General features: G+C 42.2%; 1 protein-coding gene across 4 annotated transcripts; it reads right to left on the reverse strand.

The window, feature by feature from the left end:
- Positions 1–13328: 13328 nt before the first annotated feature.
- Positions 13329–26311, reverse strand: AQP4 (aquaporin 4). Of its 4 annotated transcripts, none has more exons than XM_039549543.1 (5): positions 25790–26302; positions 21197–21611; positions 20109–20273; positions 19675–19755; positions 13329–17957 (listed from the first exon to the last, which is right to left on the reverse strand). In XM_039549543.1, the coding sequence occupies exons 1-5, from the start codon at positions 25861–25863 to the stop codon at positions 17679–17681; spliced, it is 1014 nt and encodes a 337-aa protein (XP_039405477.1). In that variant the 5' UTR covers positions 25864–26302; the 3' UTR covers positions 13329–17678. The 4 variants fall into 4 exon arrangements, with proteins under 4 accessions (XP_039405477.1, XP_039405478.1, XP_039405479.1 ...); XM_039549544.1 differs by lacking the exon at positions 25790–26302 and adding an exon at positions 25626–25700; XM_039549545.1 differs by lacking the exon at positions 20109–20273 and having other exon boundaries at positions 25790–26311.
- Between the last annotated feature and the right edge of the window lie 1345 nt (positions 26312–27656).

The following is a 27656-nucleotide window of genomic DNA, read 5'->3' on the forward strand; positions in this document are numbered from 1 at the left end:
ATGACAGTGTGCTTGTTTGTTTCCTTCCTTCCTTCCTTCTTTCTCTCTACTGAAATAAATTTTTGAATTTCCATTTTCATTGATTTGTCACTGCAGATGACATAGTCTTCAAATCCATAGACTTCTTTACTAAAAGAAACGAAATTTTTAGGTAACCTCAGATAAATTATCATTGTCAGCATCATGAATGAATACAGCTTCATTATAATATGATTTTCACAGCAAAATGTCTTTGGGGGAAAGCAGATCCTTGCTTGAAAAGAGCATGCACAAGTGGGACACACACAGAGAGGCACCTCTAGGCTTCACTGGTTGTGAAAGTGAAGCTTTCTGCTTCTAGTAAAAATAAAAATAAAAGTAAATCTGCACAATTTGGTGAAGTTTGTCAGGCATCATGCTGCCACACAGGTTTCATTAGAGGAGACAACGTCTCTCTGGGACAGGACTCTGAATAACTGTCATGTTTTCTAGAGGGAAAGATGCTCTGAGTGTTGACACAAAGATCTCCCTGGGAACCTGATAGTGGTGAGAATGAGTGAGGAAGTGGAGACAATTCAGTGTTTCAGCTCAACCACAATGTCCAAGTATCCTCACTGTGAACTCCCCACCTTGGTATGCTTTCAAATGCCATTTGACCCTAATTTTCTCTGCTTCCTTCTGCTTAAATCGAGCATTACAAAGGATGGTTTTCTCCATGTTTTTGTTAAGAAGAGATAGAAGCTTGCTTTCAATTTTGGATAAAGTCCTTCCATAGACTTTATTTTGTCTGCACATATTCTGCAAAATGTACTTCAGGTCTCATAGAACATTTTCATTTGAGTGTTATACAGTATCAGCTCATTTATATCCCTGCAGATATATGGGGAGTTTCCCAGCCTTGAAAGCAAAAATCAAGAGACTAGAATTGGCAGCTATTGGCATTCATTTGGGTGGGAGTTTTTGTGTTTCCTGCACAGATCTATATTATTTTATCCTTTTAGAATTTATTCTTTTATTTTGGGGACTGCTGGAGGGGAAGCTAAGGAAGAAAAACAGAAGCCTTAAGGTAATGACTCAAGTAAGAGTGATCACACCTTCATTTTCTATGTGTGTTGAAACAAGAAGGGAAGAATGAAGGCAGGCAAATGCAGTTAAGAGGCAAATGCAGTTAAGGAAGCCAATAAATGCTCATTGAGAGCCACTGGCAGCAGAGACAAGAGCAGGGCAATGAGCTCCCTGGCTGAGACACAGGCCCTTCCTTTCGTCACTGGGGTCACCAGTGGCTGTCACACAGGTCCAGTGCCAGGGGAGGAGAGGGGTGGAGGGCTGTGCTTTGTGCATGAAGGATGGCCCCCATAGGCAGCAGGTGTAGGGGCCAGGTGAGGGGGAAGGCAACCAAGAGGAGGACTCAAGGATGAAGAAGGAGTTCCATTGAGAAGGATGGGCAGGGTATAGTGAAACAGAAGAAGGAAGAGGCATTGTTAACCAAGGTCTGTTGGTAAAGGACAGGCGAGGGTAAGCTAGCCATGAATGAATTCAGGCTGGAAGTTCAGAGAAGTTTTCTAGTTTTGAGACCCGTAATCTCTGGAGCAACCTTCCAATCAGAGCAGCTACAGAAAACCTGGTTATCAGAACTTTAGGGAAGTTAAGACTTTAAGAAAAGTTGATGTTTTGGGTAGAAGGCATTACATTCTATTGTTAGGAGAGGCAGTAGAGGACTGGGCTCTGTAGCCTACAAGATCCTTTCCTGCTCTATGTTCCTTATTAAACAAAGTAGGGGTTTTTTTTTTGCTGTGTATTAAGCTGGGGGGATGTGAACAAACATCTCATAGGCACAGAAACCTTTCTGTTCCTCCTAGAGCTTCCCTACCAGCAGTGTCCTTGACAGCACAAACCTTGCTGTAAGCAGTCAAATAAATGCAAGGTTTGAAGAATAAAAAACACAGCCAGGGAATTATGTTAAACAGTGAAGCCCTCAACTGCTTCTGTGTAGGTTAATAAGAAGGGCCATATTCTGACACCCTCGCTCCTTGTCTACCAGAAAAAGCATTTCTTCTGACATGGAAAACTGTAACTTGGTGACAGAAGCTGACTTAATTACAAAATTCCTGTCAAATCATCAAACAGAATGTACAAAAGGAACATTTAAGGGTCGCTGAACTGTGTTCCCAAGGGCTGGGCAGAAGTGATGTAAGTCTAGAGAACATCACCTTACACTTCTTCTTTCTAAGGCAAGCAGGGCCAAAATAATATTCACATTTTGGATAGATTTATCATAGCTTTTTAGCACAATTCCAATGGGGTTTGATTCAGCTGAAATCCAAAGTGAGCCTGCAGGTTGGTTTCTATTTTCTAAAGACCACTTCACCTTTTCGTGGAAAATATCATCGATCTCAGTGTAAATATTCAGAGTTATTGGAACTGCTTGATTATTATATTGTTAAAATGAAGGATGGGTTTTAGGAAGATTAACTGCAGCAGAATAAGCAGCAGCAGAGGCTGCCTGATTGACAGAAAAAGTGTTTAGACTCCTTTCTTCTTTTTTTTTTCCTAGTGTTAAGGTGGATGGTCATTCTGAAGTAAATGTAAAAGGCAAAGAGACAGAGGGAAAGTAGAAACACAAACACACTGCAGTCAGAAATACCAGGGTGTGTGTGCATAGCTCATGGGCACAACCATGACCTGCACCCCAGGACAACAGGTCATCCCAGGAATAGCCTTTGCTTGGAGCATGCAGTGTTGTTGGTAAGGAATTGCACATACCATCATGTGGTGCCAGGTTTTATTTTGATGGAGAAGCCAGGAGCCTGGCAGGGGAATGAATTTATTTTCCTCACACACATGAGATTGGGTCAGCTTTGCAACTGGAAATGTGGTCAGAGTACGTTGGGGAAAGACAGAGTTTGCCCCTTGCTCTTCGTTTTTTTTGACAGTGCCAAATTGCTGCAGTAAAAGGCATTAATGCTAATTGCATCTCTTTCCTTGAGCTCTTAGGGATTTCTGTGTGCTTTTAAACATTCATTGAGCAGAGGGGCAGTATCAAATAAGCAAGACTGATGTGACTGTTCTGATAAAAAAGATGTGGAAGTATGAGCTGTATGAGTCCCAGAGTATTCCAGTTATGATTTTGTGGGTTGGAAAATGCCAGGAGACTGGAAGCATCTTCAGTGAGCAGAGGAGGAGATTCCTCCTGGGAATGGAGCTGTGGGGTGCTATACTGGAACTGAAGGGGCTCCAAGGTGCTTGTGCTGGTGGTGGTGTTGAGAAGTAACAAGGGGAAAACACCAAAGGAGGACAAGGTACCAGAAGCAGAGGCAGAAGAAGCCATGGGAAGGCAATCTTCAGAACAGGTCTACAACAGAATATTTACAAAATAATGATAATACATTAGTCATCCTCTTGTTAAGGAAACTTCTCCTTCATGCAACTATCTGGCAGTCTCACTCCCAAGGCCAGAGATTTTCACTGCTGGGACTGAAACCCCTTCACAGCAGGAGGCTCCAGTGTCCCGATGGGTTCCCACTTGACTCCTCACACACCCCATTCAGACCAGATTTCCTCACCAGTTCAACCCCAGGTTTCCCATGGCAAAGACTCAGATGTCTCATTCCATACAGCCGCTTACTCACGGTGCAGTAACACAGAAACAGCTCAAGCTGGTGCCTCTGAGGAGGATCCCCAGCCAAGGAGCCCCTGGGCTTTTACACCCTCACAGTCTCCCAGAAGTCTCCTCATCCTCCTGAGTCTTTGGCTCCTGCCCCCTGCTCTCTGTGTCCATCCACCTCACTGGCTCATGGCCTTTATCTCCTTTGTTATGTCGCTGTGTTTCCCAGTGTCCATTCACCTGGCTGGTGTTACCCACCTCCCCGCCCTCTGTTATCCCAAAGGCTGGCAGTTCACGGCCTCCCTTCTCAGGCTCCTACCTGGAGCTCTGCATTTCAGTCTGCATCTCAGTCTGCAGCTTGTGAGCCTGGCTACTTGGACCCCATGTATTTCTCAACACTCTTACTTGAAATGCAGTAGCACTGCAGAGGAACATGTGCAGAACCTTCAGTGGAGCCAGCACAGAAAGATTTTGTCAACTAATTAGATGTTATCCATTAAAGGCAGTGCCTTTAACCACCAATACATTTTCACTTCACATATATCTTGGCATGAAAGCCATGTCTCATCAGCAAATGACAATATTTAGCCTCTCCTTTAGTTTTGTTCACTAGTTCATCTTCTTCAGCAGATGAGGCACTGCTTGGTGCTTGGGACAAGCTTCAAGCCTGTTTTCTAGCCATGCTACAGCATACAGAGCTAACATTTTCTCCTCATATATCTTTTCTCAGGGAAAATAAAAAGAGAGGAACAAAAACACCGAAGCAACCCCTGCCTTCCCCCATAACACCTTTGTGCGAACCAGAGAAAGCAACTGGTGTTGCCATAAGAGGGCACACTGCAGCCGTAGTTTCCACATAGTCCAGCAAACCTCTCGCAGGAATGAGAAGTGGCAGTTGCTTCCCCTCTGAGACTGTACAGTTTTTGTACTGAATAAAGTGCAGGAGGCTTTCTATTAAGTTTCCCAAGTGTCTGTTTGCCTGCTGGCTTCTCCCTTCCCACCCTGCCTTTCACCCTTGCAGTCTGTCTTGGGTTGCTTTTAAGGGAAATTTTCAAAGCTTGCAGAACAGTTGTGCTTAAAATTAGTATGCTTTGCCACAGTTTTGATAAATTTGTAATTTTTCTTGCTAAGTGTATTACCTCCAGGGAGCACACAACACTGCTTTGGAGAGTGTACTGCAGTAAGTGAGCAGAAGAGAGCAGGTACATACAGAGACATCTTGTCTTGGGGTGAAGAGATGCAGACCACTGATTGTATGAGAACCTGGAGCCATGCCAGCAGCAATTTTTGCAATGAGTCCCAGTCCTTATATATCTAAAATTATTCTGACACTACCAGCATCAGGAGGGCAGACAAAAATAAGAAAAGTGGTCAATGGGCTGAAGGGGTCAACACGTAAATCAAGAACAGCAGGTGTTCTTTGGTTAAAATCATATTAAAACCCCACCCCCACAAGATTTGAAGGCCACAAACTTACTGGAAAGAGAGAAACTATGTTGCTCAGTAGAAACAGGGTGTAGGAAAATTGAAATAAGCAGAGGCTATGACAAAACTACTCCTTTCAGAGCAAGAACAGCAAAGTCCTTTTGTAGGTAGGGTGAAAAAGTATTAATATATAACTGGTGGGAAAAAATCTGTCTCTGACAGAAGGGTCCCTTGGATATACTCAACAATTTTCCCCCTATTAAGTGACTTGGATAAGTGTACAGGACAGAGATTAAGGATAAATAACCTTTGTATTCAAATGGTACTTGGCATAAGGATAAAAGACAACAGCTGGTTGGATGGGATCCTTGTTATCCTGCTGCCTCTGCATTGTTTCAGTTACCTCCACTCCCCAGGGCTGTTTGTTTTATCACCTTTCTAGCCAACAGCCCTCTAGTTTGAGTGCCAGGCTTGTGACAGAGATCATACTTTGTTATGCTTCCACCCCTTCTAGCAGAGAGAAGCCCTGACCTCTGGGTTATCATGCCACAGTAATGCCTAATGACGATAATCTGATCTGTTGGTACAGAATTGCAAGTGATAAAAAGTGATGAACATCTAGGTCAAAGAGCAAAACTCACAGCCTTCCTAAATGCATTGATTAGGCTGTTAGGCCACATGTGTCTTTGTTGGAAATGCCACAGCTCCTGTATATTGTTGTCAGCCTGGTTGTTCTCAAGAAGATGAAACTGTCTACTTTCAAGATTATGGAACCACTTTTCTATACCATGGTCCCCTAAAAATATTTGGGTATCACTTGCTGCTTGCAGACATTGCATGCTGTTGGCACGTGTTGGTTTTCTATCCAGCTAAGCGTGGAAATGGTCAGACATCCTCTCAAAAAATAGTCTAAGGCCTATGTGGGGTGTCACTAGCATGTTGTCCCTTTACTACCTCCTGAACAAAGCTCCTAGGACTGATCACATGAACGGTCTTCAAATACATCACTGCAAACCCTGTCAGCTTGGTACAAATAAGTACCTGTCAGCTTGGTACAAATAAGTACATAGACTGCTTAACCAAGTTTGCTTTCCACTGAGGAGCACTCATTTGCTCTTTCCCGAGTTTTGTGGGAGATAGCTAATCCAGAGCAAAGTGTCTGGTTGATTGTGCCTATGCTTGCGAGAAAACCAGTCACTGAAAACAAGTGTGTTGAAAAGTTCTTCTCAAGATCCCACAGCCTTTGTCTGTGTCGATGACAGAGCAAAGGACTCGCAGAACTTTGGCTCCAGAGCCCTGACATCAAGATTAAAGACATTTGCTTCTTCCAAGAAGACTGGATGCTTTATGGAGCACAGTCCAATGGGGTAACCTCAATTCCGGATAACGAGGAGTTAAAGCACATCATCTTGTAATTTGAAAAACTTATTTTTGCTATCACTGGACAGAATCCTGACTTAACCTCCCAGCACAAGAGCATTGTTTCCATATATTAGTTTGACTTAGTAGGAGCAGCAGAAAAAGGAGATCCCATTTCTTAACAGAGATTAGAGGAATTTATTGCTTCATCTGGGACTTTGAGCTCATCTTCAAGTTGGCCTTACTAATTATCAACATAAATTCCTGCTTCCCTTACGAGATTGGTTTGCAACTGGAATTTGACAGAAGCTATAAGGAATGTTCTGAGAGACTACTCAGGATGAAAAATTGAAGAAAAAGCCCTAAAATACAGTGCAATTCCTAATGTGAAACTCTTAATGTGAGATATTACTCACTGTGAAATGTCTTTTGAAGTGTCTACTTTCATGCTCTTTATTTCACCATCTATTTTTATTCAAATTTTATTCTTAGAACAAACAATTTTCCCACAGTCCCTTTGAATTTATGTTAGCAGTGTCACACTGCACAGAAACACACCACTACCACTACTGCAGCATCTTGGCAATTTATCTTAACCATTGTCTGAGACAGCTTCTAAGCCACCTCCTACTATGCAGATCAAGACTTCTGTTTCCAACAGATCTAGCCCCATCCAGAGATTTTTTGAGCTCCTCTGCATTGCTGTGAGAGGCATCACCAACCTAATCCCCTGACAGCATTTAATCCCTGAGTCATTCCTAGTGGAGAAACTTCGCATGCTTCATCTGCTGCAGAAGCATAGCTTCATTAAAAACAAGCAACTAATGCAAGTGTATAACATCATTGCTACTTGTAAAGTGTTTCATCAGCCTGGCTGTATTCTTTAAACCCTGGAGTCTCAGATCATGATGTTCCCAGCTCTCACAGTTGTATCAGATCATCACATGAGATTAAAAAAAAGTGGCAAACAAAATGTTTTTAATTTAAAACTCATCTGATTTAAAAAGAGAATGTTTTGATTCTGAATTTTACAGCACAACTGGCAGTATTTCAGATTTCACACACCAGTTATTGTAAAGCTTTCCTAATGTTTTTGCAAGTCTGGTTGCCTTGCTCTCACCAAACAGAGAGCACAAACCAAACCAAGACAAACCTAACCTCCCTCCTATTTAACAGTAGCTGTTAACAGTCCCCAAGCACTCATTAACAATCTCTTTCAACCCCAAACTCAAATCTATGGGTCTAGGGCAGCTCGATAATACAGATAACCCCCTGCAGCCTTGTCAGGCAGGAGAGCTGGCACTAGTGAGCCAGTGGAAGGGAGCTCTGTCTTATCAACTAAAGGCTCACCTTTGTGACTAAGTAGGTTTTTACAGCCCTGCTACCACCATTAAGGAGGGACGGGAGAGGCACAGCCACAGTGTAAATGTATAGAATCAGGATTTTATTTCTGGCACTGCTCTTCCTTTAGGTTCCTATGTAGGTCTGTAGAAGAAAAATAGCTGACCTACAGAAATCACCATACCTGGGTTATACAGATGCCTCTTAAGTATCAACCTCACTAGTAAAACTTGGTCTGAAAAGAAAAAAGTGATTTGAAATATCCCTGTGGTTATTTTTGTCAATGTCTTATCACCACCAGAGGTGGTTCAAGCAGACTAAGGATCCACATACAGATAGAAAAAAAAGAAAAGAAAGAAAAAAAAAAGAAAAAGAAAAAGAAATATCTGTATTGGTTCTGTTAATATTTTGTAGGAAAGGATCTGGTAAGACCTACAGTCGTGGCTGGAAACTAGCTGGGTGATCTTCAGGACTTCCTGACCTGGGTTGCATTCAAGAAAATACAAAGCAGATGAGAAAAACCCATCATGTTTCAGCAAAAGCAAGCTGTATTATATTTACTCAGTGCAGGTGTAATGATTTGTTACTTAGAGAAAGCATTCATAGCTGCATGTTAAATCAAACCTCAAGGAAAACACTGTCTGTGTAACAACCATGAGAGCAGACAAGGCTTCCTCTTTCCAGATTTATCTGCAGCACAAACACTTTATGGTGGCTGGAGAGATGTTAACACTCATAAGAGAGACAATACCAATGTTCAGAAAAGAAAGATGGGAGTCAGGGTGCCTGTGTTATCTTTCCTGTTAAAGTTCACTGTTAAATCGGTGGGGTAACACTTAAAGAGCACTTAAAGACTTATTAGCCGTTTGTTATATATGTATATATATGTTATTTATGTGTATACACACAGAGATATATATAGATAGATAATATTTACATTATATACACACCTGCATGTAAATTTGAATATTAAATTATATATATATATATATACACGTATAAATGTAATAGTAAAAATAGTTTTAACCATTCCTAGAACTACAGAACTCAGTATTTGAAACCTGCTTTAGCTATAGAATTTCCTTCTGGCCACTGGAAAGTTTAGGGATTTCCCACCCTCTGACTGCAAAACTGGAAATTAGTGTCTTGGTTTTCACCTCATGTTGTTAGGATTATACATTTCCCAGTTAATGCTTAAACCTGAGATGTTTCATTATTGACTAAAGTTTGTGTTTTCAAGGATATAAAATGACAACTTTTCAGGCTCCCTCCATCACCCAAGCCTCCAGCACTGCCATGTATTACTGCCTGAATGTGAATTTTCTCCCTTTACACAATTTTTTATGTTGTTGGCACAAAAACTGCTGGCCCCTCAGACACTTAAAAGGAGAGACAAATGGAGAAGAACATAAGAAAACCAAGTTTTATTTAAGCAATTTTCTCAAATATGTAAGTTTAATGATAAAATCTAAATAATTAGCAAAATGTTGAGAAAATTGGTTAAAGAAGGCTGGATTCAGAAGAAACACTTTGGTACATCATAAAAGAGAGCTCATGGAAATTTTTCTAACTGTGTTAAGAAAAATGCAATCTGAAATGAAAATGAAAAATCTGAATCACAAATTCAGATGCTTGGAGCTTCATTGTAAAAACCTTAGCAGTCCCCATAGGTTCCCAAGTTCATTGAAGCACAGTTGTCTGTGCGGGAAATATAGAGAAAAGGAGACCATGCAGTGGAGGATGCCATCAGATCCTGCAGAGCAAACACATCAAACAGCCAGAAAAGTTAAAGCATCCTCTTTGACAAAGAAAAGGAAAAAAAAGAAAATGAATTGTTCTACTCAATTCCATACAGTGTTTGAGGATTCAACTTGTAGAAAAAATAAAGCTAAATGTGGACAAGCTGAAAAAACCAGAACACTGTAAGAAGAAAAATAACCAAACTGCCCCCTCCTCCCAAAACCCCCCAACACAGAGAACAATTTTTCTTACTAGGGGGATAACAAAATAATTGTGCCTTGACCTTTTCCTCACTACTCAGACACAATAGCAATAGCTGCTATATATAAAACTTAGATGCTCTTCAGCTGTGTTCTACCAAAGCATATTTATTTTAACTCAGAAAGGCTAGTGGTAAAAGAAGTTGGGGGGATATTTTATTTACACAGTGATAAATTAACCTATGGATCGCTTCTCTAGGGGTAGCTCTAGGAATGACTAGGATGCAGAGGGATCCAGATGGACTTTTTGACTTCTTTTGTTAAAGCTTCCTCCATGGCATTTATTGGGCTTTTTCAAAGCTAAAAGGTTGGAGGACACAAAGCTTTATTCTCACATCTTAGTCTTGAGGCTAGAAAAGCTTCTGCATTCATGCCCTGGCAATGTTTGCCTCCAGTAAATCTGAAGTATGCTGGGCAGCTGTGGAAGGAGGGAGAAAAACAAAAAAGCCTTGTGTCTGAAACATTTGTGTTTGTGTGCATCCTACCCTGTACAGCTGGTCTGACTCAGCCCTAAGAAGATGCTGTGCAGCTGTTTCTCTGGAGCAATACCTGTGGGCAAACAACAGCAGAGTCCAACATCTATGTACATCTTCCTGATCTCCAGAGTTCATTTTGTCCCTGCCCTGTCATCTTTAATCATGAAGCATTAGGCTTTTTCTTACTGGATATTCATGCACATATGTTCAGAACTTACAGGGACAATCAGCCATTGTTCCAGTTTTCCTATTGATGTTTTTCTTGCAAATCAGAGCCCAGGGACTGGCCACAAGCCCAAATCCCATCTTTTCAAAACTGATTACTTCTTTGCTGGGACACCGTTTGCTCTGCTGCAATTGTCTAAGACTGGGTTTGGCTGGTGCAAACCTACTTCATCTCTTCTGGAAGTCAAGGCAGGATTTAGCCTATGTACTGCACAGCTCTGGCAAGCCAAAGCAGATGAAATGCCCCCGCTCTGGGGTAACTCTGCTGCTGACTAGAAAAAGTGGCCCCAGGTCCAAAGAAGCAGCTTGAAGAAGCTCACAGAAGGGGGATCTAGAGACTAAACCATCTCATTCCAGCTCTGATGAGCTCATTCAGCTGGAAAGGCAAACCAAAACAAAATATGCATGCATTCCTGTCTGAATATGGGACCACAAGGCAGCTAGGCGCTGAGATAGCATGCAAACGGAAATAATTAAGTACTGGAACAGAATGTCAGAGATATCACTAGGAACTCTCAAAGGAAATTTTTGAGGAAAAATGAATGACTCTCCAATGCCCTGAGATTTGCTGTTCTAAAATAAAGAAACAATTCCCACAGAATAAATGGAGTTAACCCTAAGGTATAGTGGAATAATGGTAAAATATTTCCCATGCTATAAAGTTCCAAAGTGTCTAAGGTAATAAATTTTAAAATGGTTGAAATGTGGGGAAAGAAAGGCTTGTGGCAAACGAACTTTGGGAGGAAGAGCAGCAGAACCCAATTGGCTCCATGGCAGAAGATGGCCATGACCCCATTTCAAGCTGAAAGCCATATGACTCAGAAATACATGGAAATAAATGACCAAGTCATTAGGATCCCAGCAGGGCATGCAGCAGTCTCAAATGGCCCACTGATCTTGTCCACTGCTGGGAAGAGGTAAACACTGTGGCTGTGCCATGTTTTGCCTCCCTGCACCTTTCACACACAGGCATGTGCACACATATGCACATATGTGCACATTTTAATAGACACATGTCTATTAATAAACTCTAGGCATACTCTGCATTCCAGAGGTTTTTATGAAGATTCACATCAAAAGGGAAATAAGGATGAAACCTCACAGGAAGGTCATCGCTGTGCATGAGGGGAGAATAGCAGGTGGGAACTCTTTTTGCCAGGCACACCTACAGAAAGCCCTTGCCTCTCCCCAACCCACATGGCAAGGTGAGAGACAAATAATAGAAGCTTCTTTTGCCTTTCCAAAGAACATTATAATAGCTTTTTTAGTGGGATTATGCCACAAGTTTTTGTACTTATAAGAATTGTTTTCCTAATGAGGCAAGAAAGGTCAAAAGAAATTAATAGCCAAGATAATGGTTATCAGTCTGATATAAATAAAGCAGTGTATAACGTTTGCAATACACTACAATCTACAACAGATAAAGGAGTCTAAAGCCAAATGAGAGTTTAAAAGGAAGCTGATATTTGAAGTACCTACTCTCTTCTTTTTTTAAGCAGACGACTGGGTGACATTTGCTGTTTGTAGCTGTTGCTGCTGCAGCCAGCGCCGCCGCTGAAGCCTAGACTAAGGACATCACTCACCCAGCACGGCTCAGCCTCTCCCATTGGATGGCTCAGATGAGATTCAGAAGCCTCATTCACATTCTCATACAATGGGGACCATGTTTTAATCCCCTGATACCACAGTGCCAGTAACCCCTGGGTAAGAGGTGTGCTATCAAGATCTCCCTTGCCCACATGGTTGCTTTTCTGTTCTTCCCAGCACTCCTCTTCATCTTAACACTGCAGACAGCTCCATCACTATGTGTTTGTCTTTGTAACTCTCCAGACACCTATATTGCTGTTTTGTGCATGTTTCAAGATGTCAGAGTGCCTCCTTCCTGATGTGATTGTGACACCAAAACACTTTCACTAGTTCTGCCTAAATTCCCGTGGGAACCTGTTTCAGTAAGGCACAAATCACGTGTGTATTAAGTTATATGCAACACACACAGACACACGCTCCCCTAAGCCTCTTGTGAGGTGCCTCTGGGGCTTGAAGAAGCTGAAGGCAAGAGATGAAGCACTGCAAGGGGTAAATTTCAGGTGTGAGCTGTTCCAACTGATTAGGCACTATCCCAGGTGATGTGCTTTCATATTAGTCATCTTCAGGATCCTAATTTACTTCCATTAATGTCATAGGAGCTAAACTTTGCATTCCAAGCAAAGAGCTAGACAACTAGAAATGTAAATGCCACAGGATCTGATTTTCATTGCTGAAGTTCCTTGTGGGAGCTTGGTCTCACAAGCTGCGTTTTAGTGAAAGGGGTCTGAAGTGCCAGTATAATTTCTATCACTTTTCAAAACCTTAGCTCTCCACTAGTCCTATGAGTTTTTAAACCATCTGGCAAAATCAGTGATGTACATATATGACCTGGTTTCAGCTGGGATAGAGTAGTTGGTACTTCTCAATAGTTGGTGTGTGCGGTGTTTTTGGATTTAGTATGAGAATAATGTTGATAACCCACCGATGTTGCGGGGTTTTTTATTAAACTGCTCTTATCTCAACCTACAAGTTTTAGTTTTGATTCTCCTCCCCATTCCACTGGGCTAGGAGTGGAGGAGGTGAGCGAGTGGCTGTGTGGTACTTAATTGCCAGCTGGGCTTAAACCATAACAACATACCAGCATAATTTTTGCTTTAACTGGTTTAGCTCATTTCCTTAAAGATATTAAATCTCTTGCACAAGCACCTCTCTTCTCTGATGAATATTTTTCCACAGTAAATAATTCATTCTCTGTTGTGCACACTTCCAGGCTCCTCTTAGACATGTTCTCTGGGTTGGATTCAAGGGTTTTCCTTCTATTTCAGTCCCGAGCTTAGGATGATGAAATGTTTCCAATAATCACAAGATGCCTTTTCTTTTTTTTTTTTTTTGACACATGTTTATTTCCAACAGTAGTGTGAGATACAGTAGAATACATGTGGGAACCAGATAATCATGTATTATTATTTTATAGTGTATTTTTCAGTAGATTATTCCAAATATTATACACGGAAATTTTAAGTCCTATTACATTAGTTCTGATATCATGGTGACTAAGCATTTAAACAACAAGCAGTCTTGTGGAAAAATCCATGTACACAGTTTGTTTTACCTCATTTGTCCTGAATTTCAGACTGCAACAGGGTGACTTAGATCATATAAGTGGGTAGCAAATCCTTCAGTCTATATTTACATATTGTCTACTTAGAAAGTCCTTGAAAAACTCAGTTACACACAGGCTGAATTGAGATACAAAAAATTGTGCATGGTGTTTTCACCTCTCACCTTGAATAGAAAGACTCACAATGTAAATTCTCACATATTTTAATTAGATTAAAATATTGGATGGTGTATAATATCCTGAAGGTGTTGCACAGACAGCAGATAAGATGTTTCAGAGCACAGCAGCAACTGCTCTGCCATCAAGTACTAGAAAGGTAGATGGCCACCTAGATTTCTAAGCACATACTATGGCAATTTTTAATATTCAGAAATAGAGCACATTTTGAAAATCTGATATGCAAATACACGTGACAAGCCTAAACACTGCGTGAGATGAATCTCACTCCTTCACTTCCACTGAAAGGTGGATCACTTCAACAGAAGGGTTATGATGACAACTTGTATGCTGTAGGGTTTCTTTTTATTTTTTTTTCCTGAGAATAGTTAGAATTTGGGTGATGAACTCCACAGAGTACACACAATCGAAAAGGTATCTGTGTGCTTCAATGGAATCACCCTTAGCTTCCATGCTTTATTTTCTGAAACCCAGGGACTTAATATTATGAAGGTGATTGTTAAAGTGCAAATACAGCATTGAAAACAATTGTGCCATCATGGAGGAGTGAGACTCATCCAATTTTTTGGGGCCCCAAAATGATGACAGACCTGGCAGACTTCCTGTGACAACAAAAAACCATTTCCCACCAAAAGCAAGAAAAGTTTTAAGAGGACACCAAGTATGTTATGAGGTGCAATATAGAGCTGAAGAGCTTTAGAACACAAATCTCACTCAAACAGGATCAAAGTACATATCTTAAAAAATTACTAAAGCAAAAGTATTTCAAATCCATAAAAAGGTCATGCTAGTCTATTATTTAATCAAATGTGACTATTGTACAGTGATGACACCATTGCAAAACAGCTTAAAGGAGCACATATCCCTGTGCTAAACCAAGTCCTAATAGATGCTGAAGACTGATGTTCCCTTATATGAATGATCTCTTGTGGTGGGGCAGAACTGCCTGTGATTACAGCCACACTTGAGGATTTACTTTAGGGTGGGTCATAAACCTCAAGTTGAATACATCTTCTTTCAAAATTAAGTATCTTGCTGAAAGCCTCTGATTTTAGAAAAAACACAGTGAAGTCTGTGAGAGAAGCCATCGGGCCCCCAAAAAAGCTCAGGATTATTGCCACTGTAGTCGATGACAAATTCCCCCATGAGTCTCAGTCTGTGGGATCAGGAGCAGACCTACCACACACTGCTTTCTGGCTAATGTCTAATGGCATGGCATCAACCTTTATTGTCTGGTGGTCTCTATTTTAGCTTCCCTTTTCTTCCCTGATCTTTTCAGAAGTCTCAGATCTTATCCTCAATAAGGAGTTCTGCTGATTCTGGGACTGGTTCTGAGTGTTTGCCACACTTCATTAATACAAAGTGTTTCAGGAAAAAGATCCTCCTAACAGAGGTGGCTGGTGCTATGCTCACATTTATGCTCACCTCAGCAGCAGAATCGGGCTGGGTGAGGAAAGCACACATCAAACCATTTGTGTAAAGGACCCTTAAGCATAAAACAAATCACAGCTTCCTACTTAAATAACACAGTAACATGCAAAATTCACAAATTAAGGGGTGTCTTTAAATACAAAAAAAGCAAACCTTTGCTTAAAAATCCACCAATTCTACGTGTGTTACTCTTTACCTTTTCAAGCCATGCCAAAGGTTTAACCAAAGCATCCATTTAACAAATACAGGATTGGAACTATATATTAAAAATAATGCCCAACTAAGTGCCTAGACAAATCTCCCAACAAGTTTTGATCTTTCTCACTGAATCTCTTTATCATGGTATTTATCCATCTGAGCAGAGGTCTAACACCATGCCTGTGTTGCCCTTCCTTGGGAGATTTAGTCCTTGCTGTGGGAAGGAGCTCTTATCTGCAGATTTGTCTATTGCAGGCCCCCAGCCATGCTCCTGCCCTTGAACTGTGATGCTGCCACTGTTGAGGCAGAGCCAAGGACAGATATCAGCTGTTTCACCAGACTCCTGCTGCAACGCTGCAACAGGTACGTGACAGGGAGCGTCTGGTGGGAGGGCTCATGTGTCAGGAGTGGGGCTGTCCCTGGGTGACACGAGGAAGCCCTGTTCTGTGCCCCTGTGTGCTACCTGCTGTGCCTGGGTGCAGCAGGGGAGAGGTCATGGTCCATCTGCCAATGCATGAAGGAGTCATGAATCTCATGCTCAGTGCAGGGAACTTGTGCCACAGTAACAGGGTTTAAGACAAAAAGAATGTGAAACTTGAAAAAGGACATGCTGGGATTATACAGTGCTGCAAGCTGGGATACTGGAACTGCCATTGGATCATAGTGCATAGATTTGAGGGTTGTAGTGGTTTATTATCTCATTAGAAACATCTAATTCCCTGTAATAAAGATTGCATGTAGAGTATGTCAAAGAACAGACGAGGCTAATACAGCCCACAGTCAGGACTAATACTTTTTTTCCTCCATTGCAAAATAAGCAGGGGTAGATTTTCAATTTAAAAATAAAAACTACATAATTACAGTAATAATACCATGCTCCTGACTGCTCTGCAGCTGCATATTGTAAAACTCAAAGCCACTGATCAGAAACAAAAGCAGTAAGTCAGTAACAGCTTTACAGAAATGTTCTGCTGGGGTGATTATGTCTTGCAAAATACTTCTATAGGGGAAAGACTGTTTATCAAACATATTTCATGTCCTTTTCCCCCTAAAACACCCTGCAAGCACTTGAACCTTTTTCTAACAACAGATAAAGAAACCTTTGCCAGAGGTGTAGTTTATGACTATATGAACACTGGAACAAGCAGGGATGCTGTTCAAATAGTTAGGCATCAGTTACAACAAAAAGCCAGAAGCAGTCATATTTTTATCACCTGTTATAAAAAAATATTTCTCAATCAGTGTCTCAATACAGTTAAAAGTTGAAACTCCTCTACATTACTAATAAATTAAAAAAACCCTATCTCAAACCATCTCATAAGAAAATAGGTAAGTAATTTAAACCTTTAGTTTACATAAATTAGCACAGAAATGTGTATTCAAACAAGTGCACTGAAAACAGATATGCCTTCTTTTCTTCTGATATCTCTTATTTGAGTTATTAAGTAACAGGAAAGCCTTTATATTCTTTGCATGACCTTGAGAGTCTGCTAACACTAAATGGTCAATAGTCAAACCCCAGGAGAATGTTTCACCAGATAGACAATGACAAGAGGGAGCATGAAGTACTATCAACTGTTTTGCAGCCTTATTACTGTACAATTCAACATTCCATTTCAGCACATTTACTCTTGGGGATGAAGGTAATGTATTTATACGGCAAATCACGTGAGTGAAATTTGATGGGTTGACAGAATACTTTTTAAAAGCCTGTTAAAGTATCATTTTTTCAGAGGTAGTTTGCAAGGCAGTAGTGATGTACATGAGTGGAAACAATACTCCTTTGCTTGACTGTGGATAAAACTCTTAAATAGTGCTGGTGCTGTCTCTGAACCTCGCAGAGAACGCTTTGTGGGTAAGATGTTATAATCAGAGCTGACAACAGCCAATTAAGTGTCAGAAGAACAATCTGATAAGTAGGTCTTCATGTCTATAGGCATTTCCTGATATGTCTTAACTGTCAATCTGAATGCTACACATCTCTATCTTCATCTCATTATTGACTGATGTATTAAAGGAGAATGCTTTCATCTCTTTTTTTGACTTTGGGGTTGCTCCAGAAGGAAGTAAAGGAAAATACGAGGAACAAGTCTAAATTTGGAATAATAGATGGGGAATCCTAATTATAGCGAAGTCCTAATCTTCCAACTGAGCAGGCATATGGTTTGGTGACACCACTCCATGCAGCTGCCCACACCATACCTTTCAAGAAGTGGAAGATGCTCAGTCTAGAGGAGATCTGTTTCTTTAATGGGTGGAAGGATATCTGTGGACGTGCTAGCAGGCTGCTCTCTGCTTTCAGTGCTCCTTGCTAGTCATACGGAAGACAACACCTCGCTGGATGGATCTCTTCCCTTCTTGTCCTCGCCCCTGTCAATATCAATCACATGAACTATGCCAGGCTTCAGGATCAGGTCATCGGTCTCTACGTGGCTCCTGTTGTCGTCCACCTCGATGTACTTCCCCTTGGAAGGCTGGGTGGCCTTACCGAAGACGTCTTTGAAGCGGCGCTTGAGTTCAACGTCTGGGCAATAGACGTACTCATACAGAGCACCCGCAAGGACTGCTCCGATTATCGGTCCCACCCAGTACACCTGCAAAAAAAGAGGTGGGAAAAACCCCAGGCATTAAACTTTTAAATTAGCAGCAGTAAGGAGATTGACAAGCAGGCCCACTTCTTCAAAGTGAAATAATTTTGTCAAGTTTTATAGATCTATCTATTTACAGGAGGCCTCCTCTAAACTTTTCGTCGCTCATTGACAGCTGTAGATCACAAATACTGACTGTTTGCAAGAAGACACACAAAGGAAACACTAACCTAGAAAAGTGATTTTCTTTCTACATTTTGAACCAAGATGAAAATGAACTTTCAAGGAAACAAAACCCTTCCTAGTGTACACACAAACAGTTCTGCTTTGGTATTTCAGACTCATGTTTCCAAAATACTTTGAATTTGGCATTGAATCCTACAGAATACAACAGGCAGTCAACCACAACAGGCAGTCTGATAATCTAATTTGAATAAGCAAATAAAATGGACATAACACAACTTTGTAGGTACCTATCTATTTCATCATGGCAGGCAGCACTGCAGTAACATTAATAGGTGCCAAAGCCCACAGGCTCCTGTCAATGGCATGCCAATGTCACTGCTCTGGAGGAGGAGAAAAGGCTGTCTTTCCAAGTGGCCAGGACAGTAACTAAGCTTCTCCTGCTAGTTTCTCCATGGTACATTTGTTTATTGTTTATAGCTTTAGTTATAAATTACAGGCTTCCTCAGAGTATGGATAATTAATCTTGTGAAAAACTACAGCAGTTTTTCATATGAGCAAGCCTTCACTGGTAACTGGGTAAATCTGCCTCAATAGGATAACTCTTGGGAACAAAGTTACACATGGTATCATGTTTGCAGAATTGAAGCCTTAGGCCCTGAAGACAATGCTATTTCTATTATTAGCTGCAGCGGGAGCAATGTGGGCTTCATACTTTAAAAATCAAGAAAATCCTTATATGCACTGTAATACGCAACTCTTCCAGTTAGCACTGAAAGTGTCCCTAGAAGTGATTTCCCTGTCTATAATTAGGTGAGGCTGAGCAGTGATCCATCTCTCCCTTATAAAATGTGAATTGTTTTTTTGTAAGTTGGGTTGTGGGATGCTATAAAAATTTACTGCATCATTCATAGCCTGTTTATAACATTGTTTCCTGCACAACTGCTCCTGGCTAAGCTGACACTTTTAACTGAAGCAGGTAACATCTGGCCTGGTCTGCAAATTCCAGACTGCAACTCCTTCATCTCTCACTGCAGGCAATTGCCAAGGCAGGTTCTCCCCCAGGAGCCAGATCACAGTGGGTCCCTGTTCTCATTTTATACATCTGCCCCAGTTTGCTGCAGAACCAGGTGAAACGTGAAGTTGACAGAATTACTTCCATAACTCCTCACCAGCATGACCAGCAGGGTTTGCAATCTGCCTTGGAGGATTTTTCTTTCCAGCAGTTCAGTTCTTTCAGTCTCACTGTGTTTCTTTGTTTTTGTTTTGAACTTTCCATATGATTTCCTTTCTACTGCAGCTACTACCTCTACCAAATGGCCCCTGAATAGTAAGGTACTATTCCAACATGCTGCATGCTGCACTGCAGTCTCAGGTGAGGAGCATGATGATGCCTAAGCTTGGGGCAGGTCAGGGCCTGTCTTCCTCGGGGATGGTCACTATGGGATGTGACAGGAGAGAGAACTGAAAGTGAATGATGTATAAGAAGTCCTGATCACTGTTTGTCGCGACGGTGAAGGAAGTATGAAAGGAGAGTTACCCATTGGTTTTCCCATCTGCCCATAATGACAGCAGGTCCAAATGATCGAGCTGGGTTCATACTGGCACCGGTGTAATTGATCTAAAGCAGAGAGGAAATGTTGCCTGTTATTAAAGTCTGGAAGGCAGTGATCTGATTTCTATGGGACACCCTGGTTTTGTATGGCTCCTCCTCTTTACAGCAGCTATCATCACTCTCCTGAGCCTTAACACAGTGTTAACAAAGTCATCACATGAACAGCCAGAAAATTCTGGTGCAACACCCTACCCAAGGGGACACTCCTGAGACTCCAAAGGGCTTTGGCATGGATCCATATAGAATACAGCAGCTATATAGCTGTAACTGCTCTAAAGGTCACAAAAGTTTCCATTTACTTCTGAAGTAGTCATAAAGAGTAAAGGGATCTATTTTTTAAAGAGAAACCATTAACTTACAGCAAATAAATGTCCAATTGCAACAGAAAATCCAATTGCTAAAGCTACTGAACCAGTGACATCACTTCGTTTTGAATCACAGCTAGCAAAAATAGTAAAAACCAGCTGGAATGTAATTATCAACTCCACCAGGAGACCATGCCCAGCAGAAAGATCTCTGTGTACCTGGAAGAAGGGAAAGAAACACCAGAAATGAAGAAAAGGTGATTTTGTAAATCAGAAAACCATCACATACATAAATTGTATTTCAATGAATGGTATTTTTAAATACTACAAAATGAAAGTCAGCAGTGAACTTTTAGAGGTACAGATTCCCCCCTCTTCACTCTTCTCCCTTTATTTTTTTTTTAATTTAAAATGGTTTTTTATTTTGAGAACCATGGAAAATCACTGCTGGACTGAGAATAGAAGGCTTAACAGTAATATCCAACTGTAACTTCAAAGTTGGACTGCCGAAGTGTAGTTTATTTTTACACAGGGATTTGCAAATGCTGCACTTCCCTTTCACCATTTTTTTCCTTGGGAGCACTGTAATTTACTATTCAATTATAAATTCATTAATTAGCCCTGACTTAATTAATTTAAATTTCAATTAAAAATTAAGCAGTGTGTGGCTCAAGTGCATTTTTAATAAGTCCTGCAACAGGGCTAACTGATGGCATTCCTTATTAGTTTAGAACAAAGCTGAAATCTAAGCCACAATCTATTTCAAAAGTATGTCATTTTAAATTGATGTTTTTTTAATCCCTATCATAATAGCATGGAATTAATTTCCCCCCTCCCCAGACCATATAAAAATGGCATTTCATGCATATATTATTTAAATTTTGTATGTAAATTAACACTACCTGCTGTCATCAGATTTGGGGAAGTTCTAGGAAAGAGAGCTTCTACGAAAAGAACAGCTAGAGCTGTTACACTGCATAAACTCATCCTAAGGAGAGCTTTAAGCCCTGTCTAGATGTTGCAAATAAACCAGCAAGCTGTTAAAAATCTGTACCTGAGCTCTCCCCATTCTGTGTGGCACTGATTCTGTTTTCTCGGGGTCTAAGCTAGCCTAGCTCAAGAGGCAGAGGAGAAGTGATTACCGCAGTGACTCCCAGGCCTCCCACCACGCTGGGTGGTGTGACAAGGTAAAGGATGCCTGCGCCCACGATGGCTCCCAGGCACTGGGCAAGAATGTAGAAGACGGACTTGGCCAGGCTGATCTTCCTCGTGCAGACCATTGCCACGGTCACAGCAGGGTTGATGTGGCCTCCGCTGATGTGTCCAAAGCACTGCACCATGGTGGCAATGCTGAGTCCAAAGCAGAGGGAGATAAGGACCATGTCTACAGGCAGGGGCTTCTCTGCTCCACCCCAGTTGATCGTGGAGCCGAGGCTGAGGAGGACAAAAATGAGCATGGCCAAAAATTCTGCTGAAACGGCTTTCCAGAAGGGCTGAGTCCAGACTCCTTTAAATGCCACCATAATTCTCTCACACTTACAGAGACGTCCACACTTACTGAAAAGGAAAGCAAATCTTCATCAGAAATCACCAAATACACCTTATGCTCTCCTGTTAGGGGTTGCTCTTCAGCAGACTTCAGAGAGAAGGCAGCAACACTGAGTATCCTTGGGCTGGGACAACCATAGGCTACACTCTTAGAGCAGACTGTCCTTAAAACATGCCCAACACTGGAATGTCTGCAGGACACAGGGCAATTAATAACTCCTTGTGGTAGCTCTGTATAATTTCAGCTCCCAAAAAGCCACGTCTGTGTATTTTGAATGATTATTAAACAAAGTGTATTCTTCTATGCTAGCTAGCCTCTGATTTAGAAGCTGTATAGATCTACCACTTCCAGTGGCCTGTTGATCATTATGTTCATTAAATCAGTGAGTATCCTCTTTTTCTATGCAAATCTGTATTTTTCACAAAGCAGGTAAGATAATTCAGTAAAAAGCAGTGTCTTAGTCAAAGCCTAGTGGTTTTGATGACAGCATTGTATTGAGGAGTTGCCCTGGGAGCCAGAAGAGAAAGTTTATTTGCTTGAACACTCACACAGACCAATATTTCAATTTATATTTATGCAAAGAGCAGTTTCTTCACTGTGGATATTGGGTGAAAATTGAATTCAGGCAGGAGAATAGATGCAATCCTACATTCTGACCTTTAAATCAATCATGTAATCAATAAAGTACTTTTTTTTGGGCTAAAGGCATTGGATTGAGCCGGGGAATAGAGCAATATTTTCTGTATGTGTGGTGTGTAAAACTCTGCACGGCAAAGAAAGAAGTGTCTTGGCTTTTCTTCCTGTCTGGAGATGTTATTTATTAGTCTACACTGCCTTCCTGATGAGTTACAATTTTGCTAGATGTTCAGATACCTATGAAAGTGGGTCACCAAAGAAAAGTTATTTGTGGTATTAATAAATTAGGAGAAAAAGCCAAAAGGGAAGCATTTTAATTAGTTTCTAAGGAATGCTAAAAAGATTATTCTCTAAAAACAAAAGCAAGAAACATCCAACACATCCAAATAGTAGAAAACAAAAGGAAGACTATACAGCTGCTACATTTGGGAACAGAATTTCAAGTGGAAGATGGATGAATTTATGCTCAGTTATCTAAGGTAACTGAGCTACAATGCATATTTAATACCAGTTACATCAGAAAGAAGCATAAAAGGCATGTCTGCCCTTTTCAAGTCATTGCAAGAGGAATGGCCCATGAATTTCTTAACAGTTCCAGTGAGTTAGGGAAAAGCAATTTAATGCTGTGACTGGAGCAAATAAGTTGTTTGCCTGACTCATTTCCTATGCTAATTTACTCTGTATTTTGGATAGGCCTTTTGAGCTCTATCTCAGTTCTCTAGAATCTCAGATGAGAACAAGAATTACATTCTCTCCTAAAAACGGCTCTTGTAAAGTGCTTGTGAAGTGATCTGAGACACTTGGGAGGGTTTTTTTCTACTAGAGAAGTGAAGCCAGAACCTCAAAAGAGAATAAAGTAATACCCCAAATCTTCTGATTTTAGGTCGAACTCAAGACAAATGGAAAGATGTTTTTGTAAGATCTCATATTAACAGTCAGTTAATGACCAACCATTTTTGTACAAAATGAACCCAAAATCATTGCCTCCCTCAAAGCTGAAGCTCACAGGTATTTGGCTGTTCTTACCTTTGAACCCTATGCCCAGAATCACACTGAAACTTAAAGGCTTGCCTCTGATACTCTTACTGCACCCTCACTAATAACTTATCTTAGTGACCTGAGTAAGACACAGATGCTATACCCATACTGAGGAAAGCTCATTTTCCCAGTTCCCTGGGCATGTTCCAGGTGAAGATAGAGATGACACATATAGTGAAGTCCATGGAAGAGAAACCTGGGTGCACAGACAAGGGAAGCAGCACTTATCTACTCTTTTATCCCTCAGCTCAGCTGGGATGCAACCTAGATTTCCCTGGTGCAAGCCCTGGTGTTATATTCAAGAGTTTCGAAAAATTTCCGACCACCAAGGGCACTATGAGGGGAATGAAGGCTTATAGAAGCGTGGTGACTCCTGATGTTTTTGTTCAAGTGTGCCTGACCATCTCTTTCTGTACTCAGAGAATAGTGAGATCAGCAAATTAATTACCCACCTTCATCCCGGAAAGTGGGCAGAAAAAGGTGTATTTTGCATTAAGATCATGCAGTTGGCTCCTCACTAGTCATGGAATATCTTGGAAAATCACCTTAAGAGTGAGTGTGTGTGCACATGCATGTGGAAGATCACACCTTCTACTGGACTGCTGGTGGGCCTGACTGGAAGGAGGCTACCACTTATGAAGGACAGATCTCATATTGTTTCTCCTGCTGAGAGCACATCCAGTCAATTCCATCAATTTTATCTGCAGCCCTGAAAATGCAAAAATGCTACTTGCAAGCCAAAAGCTTCAAACACAGAAGCTGGCTCATCAACATAAATTTTTGCTTTTCTAGAACATCATGCTACATAGAACTCCATCAGCCATATTGACAATTAATGATCTAAACATCTATTTTTAATCCATGCATGTTTTTTTGAAGCAGTCTGTTTTTCTGTGATTTCAACACCAAGCAAAATGCCCAGCTGTCAGAGTCAAATTTTTCTTTCAAACTGCACACCTTTCCTCCCTACAGCGAAACCCCCCATGAATGTTAATAAAAGCTTAATACTGTGTTTGAGCCCTGAGTTCAGGTTTTCACTTAAATCCAAAGGCAATCAGCAACTTAGAAATCAAAACCGTCTTGAACATGCACTATTTGTTCAGCATGCAGTTAAATTTAAAGGCTGGAGATGAGAGAGAGTGATGGCTGTAACAGGTCTGAAACTAAAATGGGACCTCTCAGCAGCTAAGATTTGCCATCAAAGCTGCAAAAAAGTTTTTCTTGGAGTAGTTGTTGTTCATGATTTCCTTAGATAAATCCAAAATACAACAGAAACACACTTTCCTGTTATGGTCACACATTAATTTCACATGTGGCCACACTTGAAATTCTCTGGTCTGGACTACAAGATTACACAATAAATTGTGTCTGATAGGATGCAAGGTGGGTTTTGCAGATCACGTTGCCAGCAGGGCTTCAGGCATGGTTATGGCTTCAAAGGCATAACAATATAAATCATAACAACGGCTTTGGTACAAAAGTCAAACAATATTTTAAAAATTCTTCGTTTTCGAGCTAATATAATTTCAAGGAGCAGAGCACGCATCCCGGACGCAGGCTTGCGGCCAGCCACTCCGCACGACACTGCTGTCACCCACGAGTTCTGTGCGTGCAGTGGCTATTTACAGCGGCATCTCCGCAGCCACCTCCCACACTGCCCGACCTGAGCTGGCACCGCCGGCTCGAGCTCGAATGCACATCGGGCACCTGCCGGCCAGCTTTGAGGGGGGAGTGCGACAGGCCACTGTTGCAAAACAAATGCACTGTCGCAGGGCTTGCTTGTAACCATTTTGCCTCATTTTCCAAAACGATGTTTAATGAGCGACTGGCATGGATGGCTACAGGAGGTGGGGAGCATCGTGAGCTCAGTACCGCAACTTTTTAGCTGTGCGATGCCTGGGCTTTCTGCACACACGACTCTCCATTGCAGTACCGCAAGTGGACAACAGAACAAAGTTTTAACATGCGGAAAGAGAGAGGGCGTTTTCTTCTCTCTGTACCCTTCGCACCTCTGATGTTAAAACCCCAGAGCGACCGATAGGCACCCTTAGTGCCTTCGGGAAGGGGCAGCCGCTGCCTGGTTGCCCTCTCTGGGTGCAAAACGCAGGAGAGAGGCAACAACTCGGAGCCCCACACCTGGCTGCGCACTCCTGCCGGCGCCGGGCAGTCCCCTCCCGCGGCCGCGCAGCCCCCTCGCCGAAGCGTTCCCATCAAGTCATCTTTGGTCTGGGGGGCTGTCCCCGCCCGCCTGCCTGTCTCCTGCCTGTCTCCTGCCTGTCTCCTGCCTGCCGCCTGCCTTTCCTCCCTCCCTCCCTCGCTCCGCGCCCCGCGCAGGGCCGCGCACTCACCCGCGGCGCGGAGCGGCCGCTCCGTCGCTCATGCCTCCCCGGCGGGCGCGGGTGAGCGGCGGGGCCGGGGCGGGGGCCGGGGCCGGGGCCGGGGCCGGGGCCAGGGACTGGGGCGGGGGCGGGACGGCTCCCGAGCGTGCGGCGGCCGCGCCGCGCTCCCCTACCTGGTGCGGCGGGCGGGCGGGCGGCGCTCGGGGCGCGGCCGGCGGAGCACCGGCTGCGGGTCGGCTGCGCTCATGTGCCCCTGCAGAGCAGCGCGGGGGCGTCGCGGCTGCCGGGCAAAGGGAAGCGGCCAGGCACGGGGCGAGCGCGCTGTGCTCCTGCGGCGCGGGGCCGCCCGGCAATGCGAAGGACTCAAAGGCTCCTCAGTTTCTTCTCTGCCATTCGCTGTATTGAAGGGAAAAAAGCCCTAGTAGCTCTGCGGCCAGGGAGTCTTATCCATCTAAAATGCCTGTTGGTACCGTACTATAACTCTACTGGTTACAAAATCATAGAATCATAGAATATCCTGAGTTGGAAGGGACCCACTAGGATGGAGTCCAGCTCCTGACTCTGCACAAGACAGCCCCAAGAATCACACCATGTGCCCGAGAGCATTGACCAAACATCTCTTCAGCGCTGGTGCTGTGAGCACTTCCCTGGTGAGCCTGTTCCACTGCCAAACCACCCTCTCGGGGAAGAGCCTCTTCCCAGTATGCAGCCTAAACATCCCCTGACACAGCTTCATGCTGTTCCCTCGGGTGCTATCACTGGTCACCATAGGGAAGCAATCAGTACCCGTGTCTCTGCTGCCACTCGTGAAGAAGCTCGAGACTGTGATGAGGTGTCCCCTCAGTCTCCTCCAGGCTGAACAAGCCAAGTGACCCCAGCCACTCTGCATATGGCTTCCCCTCTAGACCCTCCACTATCTTTGTAGCCCTCCTTTGGATGTTTTCTAATAGCTTTATATAATTCTTATATTGTGTTTTGTTTGCTGAAGTTGCTAAATTCAATGAAGTTTTGCCTAGTGTGGAATGTCACTGGAAAATAGTGTTTAAATTAGACCATGATGCTCTCTGTTGAGGAAATTCACATGGTCATTTCTCAGTGCCTCTACAGCATGAAAACAATCCAATGAAAAACAGCCTTTCATGTAATAAGAAAAAACACAAAGTTGCCTAAGGCCCTAGGCACAGCTATTTCATTAGAGAATGCATAGAAACTGTCACTTGAAGAAGACATGGGTGAGAATGGAACAAAGTATATAGAAAATCCGGCTCAGACCTCTGCATGCAGTGGAAGAATCTGTGCATAATTTATATAGAAAACATTTTAAGGAACATGTTCAAGTGTAAAATGAGGTTAAACTAAAGATATAGCCATGCATCCATGCAGCAACAGTGAAAAATCAAATTTTGGCATGATCAGCCAGCCTACACAAGACACATTGTACCAGATAATCCTAACCATGAGTAAACAGTGTCAGATCTGAAGAACTGCTCTGGGAAACCATGAACAGAAAGTCCTTCTGGGCTTCTGCTAGGAGATTATAGACAATAATTTACAACAGTGAAAAGCAAGTATAATGTATAACACTATCAATTAAGGATGCCCTAGACGAATTTGTAGACACAGCAATAAAAAAGTCATGTCCATATATTAAATGCTTACCAGTAACAGTTTATGGCAAATACAGGTTATTATAACCTACAAATGTAGGTGTTTCTCTCAATTTTGCCTGCTCCTCCTCTAAAGCCAAAAAGGATACCCAAAGACACAATTTGATGGCAAAAGAGAAACTGCAGGCTTGATGCTTGCTTTTTTTGTTTTCAAGCTTTACTTCATTTGCATATGTCTTGAGCTTAGTCAAGAGATGGGCGGGGAGGTGGCTCTGTACAGTCATCATTACACTGCTCTTTCATTTGCAGTGTTTGGTTTTTCAATCTAAGCCCTTCACAACCTGCTACAGTGATTTCAGAAAAAAACCTCACTTGTTCTTTGGCACCTTGAAGACTCTGCTTCTTTTGGCATGTCTGTTTGTTCACAAACAAA

Source organism: Corvus cornix, chromosome 2 (genome assembly GCF_000738735.6).
Source record: "Corvus cornix cornix isolate S_Up_H32 chromosome 2, ASM73873v5, whole genome shotgun sequence".
NCBI lineage: Eukaryota > Metazoa > Chordata > Aves > Passeriformes > Corvidae > Corvus > Corvus cornix.